The sequence below is a fragment of the Serinus canaria genome, chromosome 13, assembly GCF_022539315.1.
Source record: "Serinus canaria isolate serCan28SL12 chromosome 13, serCan2020, whole genome shotgun sequence".
In the NCBI taxonomy this organism is placed as follows: domain Eukaryota; kingdom Metazoa; phylum Chordata; class Aves; order Passeriformes; family Fringillidae; genus Serinus; species Serinus canaria.
The window spans coordinates 600418-615422 of NC_066327.1; the positions used below are offsets into that span (position 1 = coordinate 600418).

The 15005-nt window shown below is 43.7% G+C and overlaps 1 protein-coding gene across 1 annotated transcript; it reads left to right on the forward strand.

Moving 5' to 3' along the window:
- Positions 1-3230: 3230 nt before the first annotated feature.
- NPM1 (nucleophosmin 1) lies at positions 3231-14698 on the forward strand. Its single transcript, XM_030229278.2, has 11 exons — positions 3231-3389; positions 4089-4168; positions 6740-6859; positions 7610-7703; positions 8391-8494; positions 8962-9023; positions 9502-9556; positions 10213-10302; positions 11175-11276; positions 13308-13382; positions 14349-14698. Exons 1-11 carry the CDS (start codon positions 3326-3328, stop codon positions 14385-14387), a joined length of 885 nt encoding a protein of 294 aa, XP_030085138.1. The 5' UTR covers positions 3231-3325; the 3' UTR covers positions 14388-14698.
- Positions 14699-15005: the final 307 nt, after the last annotated feature.

Below are 15005 nucleotides of genomic sequence, written 5' to 3' on the forward strand. Positions count from 1 at the left end.
CACCTGTAATCTATCTGTGTAACCTTACTTCTGTTCATCACTGCAATACCTTAGTGCCTCCCCTGTGGACATCCTGGCTCACCTGTCATTCCTCCCTTTTACAATTGTATGTCTGAAATTGGGCCCTAATAGGAGAAGGATCCCCTGAAAGCTCTATGCAAAACCATAGAAGAGATGGAGCAGCACCAGCTTGTGCTGCTATAAGCAGAAGCTGGGTCACCAGCCTCCCTCTGCTCCCCTTGTGCAGCATTCTTGAAAGACCTTCTGATGCAATTCTTTATGCTGCTCTGCATGAATAATATGCTACAGGCAAAGCTGGGGATGGAACAGGCACTACAGAAAGAGGGAAGATGAAGAAAACTTCCAGTGACACTTAGAGCAGGGTCAGCAGCAAAAAGCAGACCGTGGGTAAGAAAGAAGACAACCAGGTAAGGATGGCGCCTCCATCAGAGCTTCCTGTCCTGAGCTGGCAGCAAAGCAGCCTGGAGGTGAAGGACAATTACAAACACAAGGCCAAATCCTCTCAAAGCAGCCCCAGGAGATGCAGCTCTCTCCTGTGTTCAGGGTGTTCACCTAGCACCCAGCAGGGTGCTCTGTCCATGCTGCCAGTGCAGTGCCTACTCAGCACATTGCTCCAGCTGGTACCCCCAGTTCATGGGGATGAGGACAGCTAACACCTATCTGGGATGGCAATATGCAGTTATTTCAGGATAAAGTGAAATATTCAGATTTTCTGGTGTGCAAGTGATCTTTTTTTGAGATCAAGAAGGGTGTTTTGATGCCAGTTAAGATTTTGGCCCTTAGTTCACTGGGACAGAAACTGTTGGCTAGTGAAGGGAGGAGAAGCCCGGTGGAGAGCTTATGTGACGGCCATGGGACAGGGCAGCTGAAGATTATTTCATTATGTCAGCATGTAAATTAAGATTGCATAGGAAATCTTTACTGTCTCTATAGCTTCTGATTGTTTGACTACAACTGCGCTGTGGTTTTAACCATGCTTAAAATACAATTTCCTAAGTTTTGTAAAAGCTCCCTAAAAAGAGAATTCCATTAAGGGAAACTCTGATTTTCCCTTAGTTGTCTCTGTATGGCTAAATGATTTTAAATCACTTGTAAGCCTTTTCTGCCATGCCAAGTATTACACAGCACAGAGCCGAGCAAAGTAAAATGATCGATATTGTAATGGACTTGTCATCCTAGCACCATGGCAGAAATAATAAATGTCATGATATATGACAGCCCTTCTAAAGCCCTATGGACCCAAATGAGACACAGTAAGCATATATCTCCTACTTCCTACCCATGTTTTGCTTCTCTGTGTCTGTCCTTTGTTTCCTCCCACATTTATTTCCTCCATAATGGAAGACTGTAATTGTATTAAAAGTGACTCTGCACACAGGACATGTTGTGATTGCACTGTTACCTTCAGCAGACCAGGGTGGATTCTGGAGCTGCAGTTTGTGAGCTGCTCAGTGCCCTCGGGGCAGGGTTTTGGGCAGGTTTGACCAGCAGCCATGTCCTCCTGTTGGCATTACAGGTGAACATAATTCACTCCCTTCTGCTATTACTGTGTAGAATTCACCTTCCAGCTCCAGTCTGACATGTGGGTCATGCAATAACTTCATTTGAAATTTTGACACTAGCTCCCATTTTCAATCCAACCCAAATGCCTCATCTGCATTTTTGCAGCTCTTAAGGCTGAGGTGTCTGATCAGTTAATGATGCCTCTCTCTGCCAGGGACACCAGCCACTGTACTTGGTGGGATTTCTGCCTCTGCTGCTCCACAGATCCCTGGGTGTATCTTCCCATAGTTGCCACTATTTCTACTCTAAGGGCCACCCTCAGCAGTAATTACTTTGTAAAGATAATCAGAAATTAACCAAACCAAATGTTAGAAAATGAAATAAACACTGTTTGTTCTCTGGTACCTTGTCAGACTTTAAGGGGAGTAAATCACAGAATCACGGAATATCCGTCCTCACTCATATGTTAAGCTGTGCTTCAATTTATTTCTGTACCTTGTTTTCACACACAATTGAACTATTACTGAATTTTAGTCAGCCTGTGGCACCCCACCTGAAACACCTCAGTGGACAACCCGCTCTAAAGTTAAGAGGAGGTAGGGGATCATGTCCTGATGAAACCATGTGTATCCTGTGGAACTGCATTTGCTGTTTGCAAAGGGGCCAGCTTCATGGAAGAGTGAGGAAAGGGAACCTTTGAAAGGGTAAGTTTCCCTTTCCCATTGTGTTAGTTATGCTTCAGTTTGTCCCATTTTCAGCAATATGATTTAATGTTGTTCCTTTATGAATGTGAATGAAGGTAACACAACTACAAGTTACACATTTCAAATCAGTGGAGAGATAAGGGTACTAAGAGCCAATATGCTTTTATTTTTGCAGAGTAAGTGTTCAGGTAAGTGTGAGATTAGCACACAAGGGACCTGACTAGTGCAGATCAGCCCCAGGAAGCAATGGCCTGGAATGAGTGGATGGCGAGCCCAGCCCAGGGCCACTGATGGGCTCCCACCACTGAGGCAAAAGTCTTTCCAGGACTGGTAGATGTACATATAAAATAACCCCGTGAGTTTAAGCTTTGTTGTGACAGATTTCCCCGTGTGCCAATTCACATTAATAAGTGGTTGGCTCCCATCACATGCCAGCTGAAAAGGAGGTTCCCACAGTGTTGTTGTCCCGGGCCTTCAGAGCCAGTGGCACAGGGAGCAGTAGCTCGGGATGAGAGCTTATCCTAAAGAGTATTGCAGAGGAAGGAAGCTGCTTTCGTTCATTTATTAATTTAGTCAAGATGAGAGCAACCAGTTCCCGTAACAGAGCGAGGAGGGTACGTTACACTGCAGCACGGCTCTCCGGCCGGCGGAGCCGCGCGGGATGGGGCGGCTGCAAGCCCCGCGCTAGGCCCGGGGCTGTGGCCGTGCCCCCCATGGTTGTCCCCACATGCTGCGCGGCTGTGGAGCGGAACGCTACGATCCCCAAACGTGGCTCTGCACCACGGGGGACGCGCACCTGAGCGGAGGATGCGATTCCCACAACCCCGGGGCGGCTCCGGCCCCGTTCGGGGCGGGGCGGGGACCGGACCTCTCACACGGCCCCGACTCGCGACGCCCCCTGGCGGCCCGCCCGGCGCCGCGCGCTACCACCGTCAGCGTGCGCGCGTGCGCAGGGGCGGTGCGGGAGACCGAGGGCCAGGCGCGCGGCTCTCGCGAGAACACGAGGCTATATCAGCGAGTGGGCGGGGACGGGGCTTCCTTTAGTGCGCGTCCGCCTGCAGCGTAGCCGTCTCGTTCATTCGTGCCCCAGCCCCGCTATGGAGGACAGCGCCATGGACATGGAGAGCATGGGCCCCCTGCGCCCGCAGACTTTCCTCTTCGGTAACGCTCGCCGCTACACGCTCTCCCGGGACCTGCTGGTCCCGTCGCCCCCGCAGGCCCCGGGGCCGAGCGCCGTGCGGGTGCCGTGCAGGGCCGCGGCCTGTGCCGGCCGAGCGCCGCTCCTCTGCGCGCGGGGAACGGGCGGGGGGGCTCTGTCGGGGCCGGGGGCGCGCAGCGGCCGTTCCCGCGCGGCCCGCGCGTGGCGCGCTGCCCGCATGTGGCGGGACCGGTCCCGCTTTGTTCCGCGCTTCGTTCCCTGTGCCTCCCGCCGTTCCTTAGGACGCGGCGCCCCGGCAGCGCCCGCGGAGCACATGGCAGCGCGGCTAGAGGCGGAGCACGTGGAGCGCCGCGGCCGCGCGCGCCTCGCTGACCATAGCCCCGGGGCAGGCCCGGCCGCCCACGGCGGGCGGTTGTGAAGAGGCCATCGCCCCGGGCACCGCGGCGGATGCTGGGCGGGAATGATCTTGAAGCTGCTGGTCTTAAACGGGCCGCGCGGGGAGCTGCGTGGTCGGCAGCAGGCCGCGCGCTCGCCTAGGGTTTTCCTCTCCCCACGTGTTCCGCTCCGTGCGTGCTTTGAGTGTGCCGCTAGTTCCCTACAAGTACGAGGCCTGGGAGCAGCAAGCTGCCAAGTAACTGGTTAGCTAATACTTGTGTCTTATATAAAACAGTAGGCTTACAATTAAATTGGTTTTTTTACAGGCTGCGAGCTTAAAGCGGATAAAGAGTTTCAATTTAAAGTAGATGATGAAGAAAATGAACATCAGTTGTCTCTGAGAACGGCAAGTAGTGTTAAGCTTTTACATTTTCCATTTTAAATGTAGTTGTCTACTGAGATGTTGAGGTTTTTACGTGTCTTTTATATTTCAGGTGATAATTGTTAGATAAATCTGTTAAAAATAATCATCTCTTACTGGTAGTGGAGCATATTCTGTAATTTCAGATATTTTTAAGAACTATTTCAGTGTGTTCCCAAACATAACTCGAGTTCTTTTTCTTTCCCAGAAGCAGATAATGAGTAAATCCAAATAAGAGAGCAGAAAGTTTATATTTTGATTTATTGTCCTTGGTTTGCCCTCTCCAAGGATGTAACTGAGAAACCCCATTTTTCATTCAGATAATTCATCTGGCAGACTCCCAGGGAATTTTTGGATGGGTTTTTGCAACTTTCTGGTGCCACACAAGTCAGACACAATATTTGAAGACTTGTTCTGGACTGATCATGGGGTTTTTTTTTTAAAGCAAAACAATAATGTGCCCTGTCCTAACAGACAATAAATTTAAGAGTTGTAGCATCTTTACGGTATATTGCTGTGATTATATAAATGCAAGGAAATGCTTTGATACCTGGAAGCAAGAGGGTCTTTAAATTGTGGACTAACTCCTACAGGAGAATTGCTTCCTGGAGGTCACTTGCATAATAAGTATCTCCCAACATTTCATGCCGTTATTTAAAACAATCCTGTGTTAGCTATGTGAATCATGTGTTTTTCATCCTTGTATATTATGAAAACTACAGCCTGGACTTGACAATGAGTAATTTGCTATTAATTACAATTCCTTTTGATGGAAGAGTATAGCAGTGTTTAAGGCAAGTTCACATGCAGATTTCTTGTATCTGAATGTTAAGCAGATAAAATTAGTGATACTTAAATTTTATTAAGTTTTGCTCAAAGTTCCTTTTCTGTTTATATTTTCAAAATTACCTGTAGCATCCTTCTGATGTTGTATACTGAGAGATGAAGTAGAAATCCACACCACTACTTTGTTGTTAGGCTTGGGGGGAATGAAGTCTTATGTCAGTAACCTCTTCTCATAGAATTAAAAGGGATGATGCCCAGGAGAAATAGGATTAAGATACTGAAGTATAAACTAGAAAATTTTTAAGTGACTTGAAGACTTAGAAGGTGTGGGACATAGTTTAAACAAAAAAAAAATCTAAGTAGAGGAAGGACTTAAAGGTGTGAAGGCAGCAATTACCTGGGGGCTGGTCTATGCTTCCAGATGAGTAAAGACAGTGTCCGTCTGTCCTTACACCCCCAAGCGTGGTGGTGGACCAGGGTATGAGGTACAGCACGATAGGGAAAAAAGGGGTTAAAAAGGATAAGAGGAGGATAGATGCAGGAGGTAAAGGTGCCATGAGTTTCTGTAAATGTCTTACTAACAGCAGCTAAGAACAGGGATGGTCACTGCTTCATGACCTATTTGATGTGCATTCCTTCAATGTAGAAATTAAAGCACGTGCAGGGATGCTTGCCAAACACATGAGAAATAAAAAGTGCTATATTACTGAACTAGGGCAAATGACAGGACATGCTCTAAAATTTTTGTCCCGCTAGCTGAGCAATTCAATGTTGTTGACAACACATTTGAGAGGTGAGATCAGAGCTGTAATTTCATCTCTTTGAATTGCTAATAAAATTTGCCAGAAGTAGTGAATCCAATGTCCTATTTTCCAGCCTTCAGTCTGATACATTTAAAGTGTGGACCGTGGACCATTACAGCCTCATCAAAGCTCATCTCTTAAAGAGTGGCAACTTCTGTGCCTCTGCCTGAAGTGTTCACACCCACATCTCCTATGGGGGTTGAAGAGCTTTCTTTGTTTAAAGTTTAGGGAAGGAAGCACAAAGCCGTGTGTGCTGCTGTTGGGAAGAGTTGTAGTAAGAATGATTTGTGGTTTTCACATCTTCTGCATGTACTCCTGAGAGGCCCAGGGTTCAGTGAACTGGAATTTCAGGCCTGACCGCTGTCTGTCATCCACTTGTCTCCTTGCAGCTATGAGCTTTGACTCTTCAGAAAGTGCCAGACTCATGCTCAGAGTAAGGGATCCAGGCACTTCAGTTTAGACATGCCTTGGGACAGTAGTTCCTAGTCCATGGTGAATTACAGCAAAAGGCATGTGCATGAATCACAGTATAAAACTAAGTTGCTGTTAGAGTCCTGAGTGAATGTCAAGTAAGCAAAAGGTGCACAGTGTGGTAAAGTGAAGCAGTTGGCAGATAAAATGTGGCAGGACAGGGAAAGCTATAGGTGTAGTTCTGTAGAGGAGATGTGTTTATACTTCTCTCCTTGGACCAGCTGTAGAGCAGCCTGAACTTGCCACTGCCTCTTTTTGGTGCAGTGATCCAGCCGCAAGTGACCTGATTTCACTGTCATCAGAGCATGCCTGGAGGTGCTCCTTGGAAGTTTCAGTCTTGTAGAGAAAGGATGTCAGCTTAGTATGGAGTCTGATGGAATCATTTGCAGTCAGAAATGCAAATTTCAGTATTAATTGATGCAGAACAGTGAATGGAGTTTAGAGGATTTAAAAATGTTTGGGATGCTCAGACTGTGTCCTGTTCTTGACTTAACAGGTTACTCTAGGAGCTGGAGCCAAAGACGAATTGCACATTGTAGAAGCAGAAGCACTGGACTATGAAGGCAACCCTACTAAAGTAGTACTGGCATCTCTGAAAATGTCAGTGCAGCCTACAGTAAGTGCAGAAACTTAAAAGAATCTACTGTAAATTTGGTCTCTACTGAGAAAAAAATTAAAAATGGCTTGGGTCAACTGAATTTTAGTGAAACTAAACAGTGTGTTCAGAGAAGTGTCTGTTTTATTAGATGTAGTAAATCTCTTACTGTGCCTCGTAGAGTACTTCAGTCATGTGGAGATAACTGACTTGTTCAAATTCCACATTTTTTAAACTATAGTAATTATTCATGTCATCTATAGACAGACGAGTCTAGGCATATGCAAGCAGATGCATCTTTAAGTTGTGTTGCTTTTTTTAAACCTGGGATGGGAGCAATTCATTTTTTCTGCAGATGCAAGCTCTAACACCACTATGAAGATGACTGGTACTCTCTGATTGAAGGGCACATTGTCATTTCTGCTATCTGGAATGTAGTTTGACTCAGCTGCTGATAGTGTACAGCTACACAGTGCTGGGGCAGGTGGGATGGATGATGTTCAAATTGACATTGCTGCCAAGTGGAATAGAAACTGGCCTTGGTGTGCTTTACCTGGGATAAGCAATGAGTGTAGTAAACCCCTATGTGTGGCTTATTGACACTGAGTTGACCTTTTAATATTTGCAGAATACTCTGTTTAAAGGGAACGTAAAAGTAACTGTTAGCCATGGAGTCTCCAGCTGTTGATGCTTGTTTCCACTGGGGTGGAGTGTCTGTTTAAAACACTTTGCCCGGAATATTTGACTGAATACCAATGCTTTGTCTCGCAGGTTTCATTGGGTGGCTTTGAAATCACACCACCAGTGGTGTTGAGGTTGAAATGTGGTTCAGGGCCTGTTTACGTCAGTGGTCAGCACCTCGTAGGTACGTATGGCTGCTCACTGCTGTGTCCTGGCACCTGGCAGCACCTGCAAAACCTTAAGGATTTGCAGCTGGTGCTGCAGGCAGTGCTTTTGCTGGTACTGACCCTCTGAATTTTTGAGGCACATCCTCAGTATGAAGGGGCTGTAGGGCAGAAGTTGGGCGGACTGCTTGCATGTCTTTGCTTGCCACTTGGTTTTTGTTAGGATAAAGGGCCTTTGTCATTCTTAGAATTTAAGTTCTAATTGCTCCCTTTAGAAGTGGGCATTGGTGTCCCACTGTCGACTTTCTGCTTATCAGCCGAGTGTGAGAAGACTGCCCATGAAATAGTTCTGGTTTTAACTAATTAAGCCAGGACTAGTCTTCTCCTCCTAAGAAATTGTCTTTGATCTTTCTCTACTTGTTTTCAAATGTGTCTCCTTAGGAATGAAGAAAACATTATTTTTGACTCTGTTGTTGGTTGTGTGTGAAAAGTGTTCTGACCAGTGTGTGGGGTGGTAGTTCACCTGGTCGGGATTTCCCTGTACTTGTACTTGATTCAGCCAGTGGGAAGCTTCCTGCTATCAATTCAGCACCTCAGCCACACCAAGCCTACTCAGTTGTGGGTGATGCTCTTTGTTTCTTACTAGTGGTCTTGTTTTATATAGTTAAATGAGGTGAGGATTTTACACTTTGCGTTTGCTTTATCAGCATTAGAAGAAGAACCAGAATCAGATGAGGAGGAAGATGATGGGAAAATTGTTAATGCTTCAACAAAGAGACCAGCAAGTGGAGGAGGAGCTAAAACACCACAGGTATATGAACTTAAAGTCACTTGTTCACAGCATTTTCTTCTAGTTTGGTATTAGTGGTGTCTCTAGGAGGAAGCAGTTAGATGTCTTGCTGTTATAAGTGGGATGTATTAAATTACAGAAGTGTAATAAAGTACAGAAGGTCCCAAATTTTTGCTGAAGGGGTAGATACAATGGCTACTTTTGTGAAAATTCTGTCTGCTGTAGTAACTGCAAGTTCTGGTATAAACATCAGTGTACCACAAGAGTTGAAATGCTAATTAAAGCACTGGACTTGACAAAATAAGAAAGGTTCCTAGGCTCAGAGCTTATGCAGTGAACTAGTCAATAGCTTTAGACTTTGCAGCTGTAACTTCCTGGGTTTAGCTAAATAGATGGAAAGTAGCCTTGTACTTGTGCTACAGTTGTTTTGTATGCCAGTTGCTTTTTATTACCAAAATGGTATCAACACTTAACATTCTTTCTTAAAGAAAAAACCAAAATTAGCAGAAGATGATGAAGATGATGATGAAGATGAGGATGACGATGATGAGTATGTATTCCTGTTTTTAAAATGTGTTTTAAAATACAGGGCTAACTTTCAGAACATAAATTGTGTAACATAACTGATGCTAAGTGAAAAAGCTCTTTGTTGTATTGCATATCTTGACTAGGGAAAAGGCATCCTTGTCTTACTTATCTCTACAATGCTATTATGTAAATTAATGTTCTTCAGATATGTTATACTGGGCTTCCTGTGTTACTCATTAACTTCTAAAAGTACTAGTGGAAGTCCCTAGGATATATCCCTTCGGTATTGAAGGGGAGGGAGTGCATTTAACTGCTTCAAAGGTAGTGCTTGTCCTAGCACTTAGCCATGTATAAAGGTATAAAGTAAACTTGAAAAGATTGCTTGCTTCCTTCACAAATAAAACATTTTATTGGGAGGGAGGGAGGGAGGGAGGGAGGGGGAAGATCAATTCCTAACGTGGATCTTGAGTTATGGTGAGTGACTTCCTTTTTAATTGTAGTGATGAGGATGACTTAGAGGATGATGAGGAAGAAATTAAAGCACCAATAAAGAAAGTAAGTGGCTAATCCTGTGATATGATAGTAGTCGGGCAGGTAGTCCCTTAAATCAATGAGTTTTATCCCAGCTCTCTGGATCGCGTGAATGCAGGATGCGCTAAGTTTAGCTCAGCCTGTGTGAAGAAACTCTAATAGGGTGTGAAAGCACTTCAGTGTGAATGTGCACCCATCCAGTCCATGTTTTATTTTCTTGGCTGCAGTGGGGTGACTGGGTCTTACCAGCATAGGGATGCAGCTGTCAGACTGGTGTGGGCCTGGATGGCTGTTGCAAATGAAATCCTGCTCAGAGGGGATTGTGCTTTGCAGTTCTAGTCCTGCATCCTGTGGAAAGGAGCTTTCAACAATGCTGAAGGCTGTAAATATGTGACCCTATGGAAGGGTTCACTGCAGGCAGGGATGTGCTGGGAGATGCTGTTCAATCAGCCCTCGAGGGCCATCTGGTGGTGCATTTCTGGATGAAATGCCGAATGAGAGGATGAAATGCCAAATGAGACAGTGATTTACAGAAAAAAGCCTTGAATGATGTAACAGAACTTGTTCTTGGGTGCATTACTGTACTGCACCAAGAGGTTTTCCTTTGAGTTCCTGTAACATGCTATCTTGAGTTTACTTGCAGTTCATTTGACAAATGAACTTGTGTGCTTGCTTTTCAGCCTGGTCGTGAGGTTGCAGGAAAAAATATGCAGAAAGCAAAGCAGAATGGAAAAGACTCTAAGCCATCCACACCAGCATCTAAATCGAAAGTGAGTGAAAACAACTGAGTGAAACAAAGATTTATTCTACTGCGGAAGCTAGTTTCTTGCATAATGGTAACTTCAAACAACATATTAACATTCAAATTAGGTTTTTAGATCTTGATATGAAGCATGTTGAAGATACTGTTCACTGCTTCATGTTCTCTGTGAAGCTCTTCAGTGATCAGTAATGTACCTACATCAGTCAGGATCTGACATGAGATACTGTCCCTGGGGAATACTGGTAATTCTTTTGTTTGAAACACTAAAGCTGTTGTATTTGTTCAGCACCTTGTGCAAGACGGTAACTGCCGGGTGTGTTTCCACTGGAGAACACTGGAGGCTGTGTTCCAGTGGAAATGCAGGAAAAGGAGCTCTCATGACAATGACCCACTGCAGGACTGGCAGTTCCCTTGTTCATGCTGTGTGATGGTGTCCTAAATCCTTGTGCAGCTTCTACTTGCTGCATGTGCTCAGACATGATGCAGGAAGGTTCGTACAGACGTGAGCATGGGATGCATGGTAGGACAGAATCTGAGAAGAACTGCAGGTGTGCTTTTTAGAGCATGACCTATTCTGGCTGCAGATGTGGAGTAAACTCTGAATCACTAAAAATTTTGGCTATTTTTGGTTTCATTTTTATTTAAAGATCTGTGGAGGCACCTGCCCAGAAGCATGAGACACCAGCTATGCTAACTCTAATAATTCCAGATTTTAAAATCGTTATTTTTCATGCTTCTAAGGAATGTGAGGGAAGCATAAAATTAGGTTTTGTGACCGTCTAAAAACTGTAAGGACTATCAGTGTGATAGCTACTTTTATAAAATTTATATTCTCTGTTATTTTCTGTGCAATTTACTAATTCAATGAATAATTTTCAGACTCCAGATTCCAAGAAGGATAAAATTCTAACTCCAAAAACACCAAAAGTCCCTCTGTCATTAGAGGAGATAAAAGCAAAAATGCAAGCATCTGTAGATAAGGTGAGTGCTTGGGAATGAAGTTTCTCAGCCTTTATTTTACACTTCCATAGATGAGAAGAATTGGATGTTTCAATAAATGGTTATGATGTTGCTGATATTATGAGTGGGTGTTGATGTTGAAGAAGGACAGAGAAATAAAAACACATTTGTGGGAAAAAGCCTCTACTCATGAGAAACAAAACCACTTGGTTTGTATTTCTCCAGTAGTGCTGATTAGTAATTTGGTATTTCTTGGGGAACTGTTTCTGTTCAAATTTGAAAAAAAACCCTTAGGCTATACTTATTGTAAAGATGACTTGAATAGTGCATATGCACTTTGGGTTACTAAAATAAAGTGGAGTGAGTTCTTCAAGTGTTTGGAATCCCTTGGTCTTGAAGCAGTATCCTGATGTTTGTAAGGCTCAGTAACTTCCAGAAGAGGGAGATAGGGGCTTGTGGTATGAGTTGATGCACTGCTGCAGACCTGAAAGCATTCACTTTCTGGAGGGATCCGGGCTTGAGTCTCTCTCCCTTCAGTGGATGCTTCACCCTTTTAAGGTGTCAGGCCAGTCAGTTGCTTTGGTTGTTACCAGGTTTGACCAGCACTTGGTGGTCACACATGTCAGTAGTGTTCTTAGCTGCTATTTAAGTATAAAACAGGAAATCCAGTTGCAGGCTGGTTGGGTGTAGCAGGTGATTCTTTACCTCCTGAGCCAGGGTTGAAGTGCATGTGCCAGCAAAGGCTGTGTTCTGAGTATCCTTGTGCTCAAAGCAGATGGGAGTGAGGGCCTGGCTGTGCCTGTGCTTGGCTGGCTCAGAAGTGCTGATGTGAGTGCTGGGAAGCATTGTGGGTTTGCTGATTGGATTTTTTAATTCAAGATAATACACTTCTTAACCCATACAGTGGCAAACAAAGGTCACCTAAAGAATTAGGATCATCTTCTGCTTAGATCCATTAGTGTAATGGGGCTGCTTTGTTCCAGGAATGCAGAATAAGACCAGAAGTGTTCAAATACAGGGTGGATGCAGAAAGAGCAATGACAGGCTGTGATGAGGATGGAAATGCAGAGCCCTGGACTGTGAGCCTGGCACGATGGGTGGTGGGTCACAGTAACTCAGGATGCTGCTGTGTAGTTAGGAGTGACTCAGGAGCCATGATAAGTGGTACTTCTGCAGTGTGAGCCCAAGTGGCTGAGCTGCTCACAGTAGACATGTGAGCCGGCAGTAGACATGTGCAGAGGGAAGCATGCAGAGCAGATAACTGGCAAAAAGAGCTTTAAATTACATGGTCTAGTGCTGAAGAGTGTTTCTACTGGGAAGTACTGTCTGGCAGGGAGCAGCTAAGTGTGCTGTCCTAATTGACATGGGATATTTCAACTGATTCACCTGTTAAATTGGAAAGTATTTCTTTTGGGACATGTGAAAGGAAATAAATGTCTCCTAAAATAGCATGCTGTATTATTTTCCCTGGAGATGCTAGGAGTTTGTATGTATGTATGTTTTAGTAACTGAATCTGCCTTGTACATTTGAGCATGTGCAAACACAATTTCAGGGATCACAAGGAATTGTTTCTAAATCAGTTCTTTAAATTAATAGAAGTAATGTATTAATGAGTAGTGCATTAGTGAGTTTTAAAGAATAGGTGGGAGGTCAAGTCCATGATTTGCTTTAGAGAGCGGAAGTTAAAAATCTAACTGTAAAGGGTGGTCTCAGGTTTTATGTTGCATTAAGAGTCCATAAATACAGAATTAATTGTAATTTATCTGAGTAGCATGGGACTGTTTACCACAATGATTTTAAGTGGTGAACACTGTTGTGCTCTTCAGCTTCAGCAAAGAATCTTGGACAGCCATTCAGTTCGTAGCCACTTCTGTCAGAAATACCTGGGCATGGTAGAAAAACAAACTTCCTAAAAGAGTTTAAAGCAGACTAGTGTGGGAAGTTGCCAGGCAAGTTTAAACTCCATGTATTGCAGAGGGTTTTCAGCATCATGTGTTAAAAGGATTAAATGACCTACAGACCCTAAAGCTTGGGTTTTTTTTTCCAAATAGGGTACTACCCTTCCTAAGCTGGAGCCCAAATTTGCCAACTATGTTAAGAACTGCTTCAGGACGGAGGACCAGAAGGTAACAGAATTCATCAGAGCTTGATAAAGTCCAAAAACTTTTATAACCTTAGGGATTCTTTTCCACTTCTTAATTTCTACAAGCTTTGGACTGTTTGAAAGGGTTGCAAACCACAAACAATACTTCAGGTTAAATATATGGGAATCGTTTTAAGGGTTTTAGTTGGCTAAGATGGAAAAGCTAATATTTTATTACATTTTTCCAGCTTTTATATGGTTGGTAAATTATCTCTTGCTTACTAAACCCACAGAATTTTCCTTTTGGCACCATATTGGCTAAGGAAATAAGCTGTGGTTTCCTTTCCTGCTGAATTTGGCCACCTCAGCCAGTCTGGTGTTCAGCCCTTTGTTGGGGGAGGGTGTCTGGGACAGCAGAGCTGTTTAGTGATGGAGATTATGGCATTCTTGCCACATTCTCTCCCAGAATCAACAGAGCTCTTAGAAGAGCACAAGCCAAAAGGTGCTATCAGGAAGCAAGTTTCTGAATTAGTTATTGCTTAATACAGACTAAGCTGAAAATGTGTCTTAGATTTTCCTATCAAAATTCCATCAAGTCAGTTTTGCAGTGACAGAATTGCTTATGATCTGCTTCCCTCAGTGGTTTGGTGGAAACTTGTCTGATGGACAAATTGATCTGTTCCTGAAAGAATGTTAAAAAGCAGTCAGCCTCAGCTACTCAACCTGCTGTGGCATTAGCCAGGATAGGCAGAGTTCAGCCAGTTTATTCCTTACTGATCCACACCCATCCTTTTACCTTCACTGAATTTTTACTATTGTGACCAAGTGTGAGTAATAATCTTAAAAAAAGGATCCAATGTCATGCTTTCAACTTGATTTTCTCTGAAAGGAATGTACTTTTGTCTCAATACTTTTATTGTCAGTATTTTATGAAATAAGTGGTGATAGTAAACTAAAAATAATTTTTAAAAATGGATTTCAATTTCTAACTTTCTGTGTACACTTCCAGGTCATTCAAGCTCTCTGGCAGTGGAGACAGACTCTGTAAGAAAAGAAAACAGTTTAAACAGTTCATTAAAATCTGCAGTCTTATTTCTGTAACCATTATTTGGCTGTTCTTTTTACAAATACTGAAAGAGCTTTCCCTCCTGTGTCTGATAAATGTCATCCAGATTACCTTGCCAAGAATGTGTTGTCCAAAATGCCTGTTTAGTTTTTAAAGACAGGACTCCACCCTCAGCTTCATTTTAAAGTATGTTTGGAATGTTTTGATAAGGCATGGTGGTGGTCAGACAAATGGAAACGGTGGGGAGACTAAATGTGTGTGAAAAAAATAAAATTTAGTATTTTGATAAAGTACTATTGTTTCTTTTTTTTATGGATGAGGGGAATCTGCATACTGAACCCAGAGATAATTTGGCTTTAAAGTTCTCAGAGGAACTACCTTTAAGTATTTTAGCTGCTTCTCTTTAGCAAGTACACATAAACTATTGTGTGTTGTCAGCTTCAAAAACAACTCCAGTTCCATGAGCTTTGGTGCTACAGAGCAGATGATGGGGAAGAAGACTAAAGTGGCAAGTGGGGCTTTATTCTTGTCTGAAAGTGACCACTAATTATATAATTGCCTAAAACAGCCCATTCTGCATCTCAGTTTCTGACCTGCTTC

Coding starts and splice junctions, on each gene's coding strand:
- NPM1 (XM_030229278.2), top strand. CDS start 3,326: ATGGAGGACAGCGCCATGGACATGGAGAGCATGGGCCCCCTGCGCCCG. Junction 4,169..6,739: donor ATCAGTTGTCTCTGAGAACG/GCAAGTAGTGTT, acceptor TTGACTTAACAG/GTTACTCTAGGAGCTGGAGC. Junction 9,557..10,212: donor TTAAAGCACCAATAAAGAAA/GTAAGTGGCTAA, acceptor CTTGCTTTTCAG/CCTGGTCGTGAGGTTGCAGG.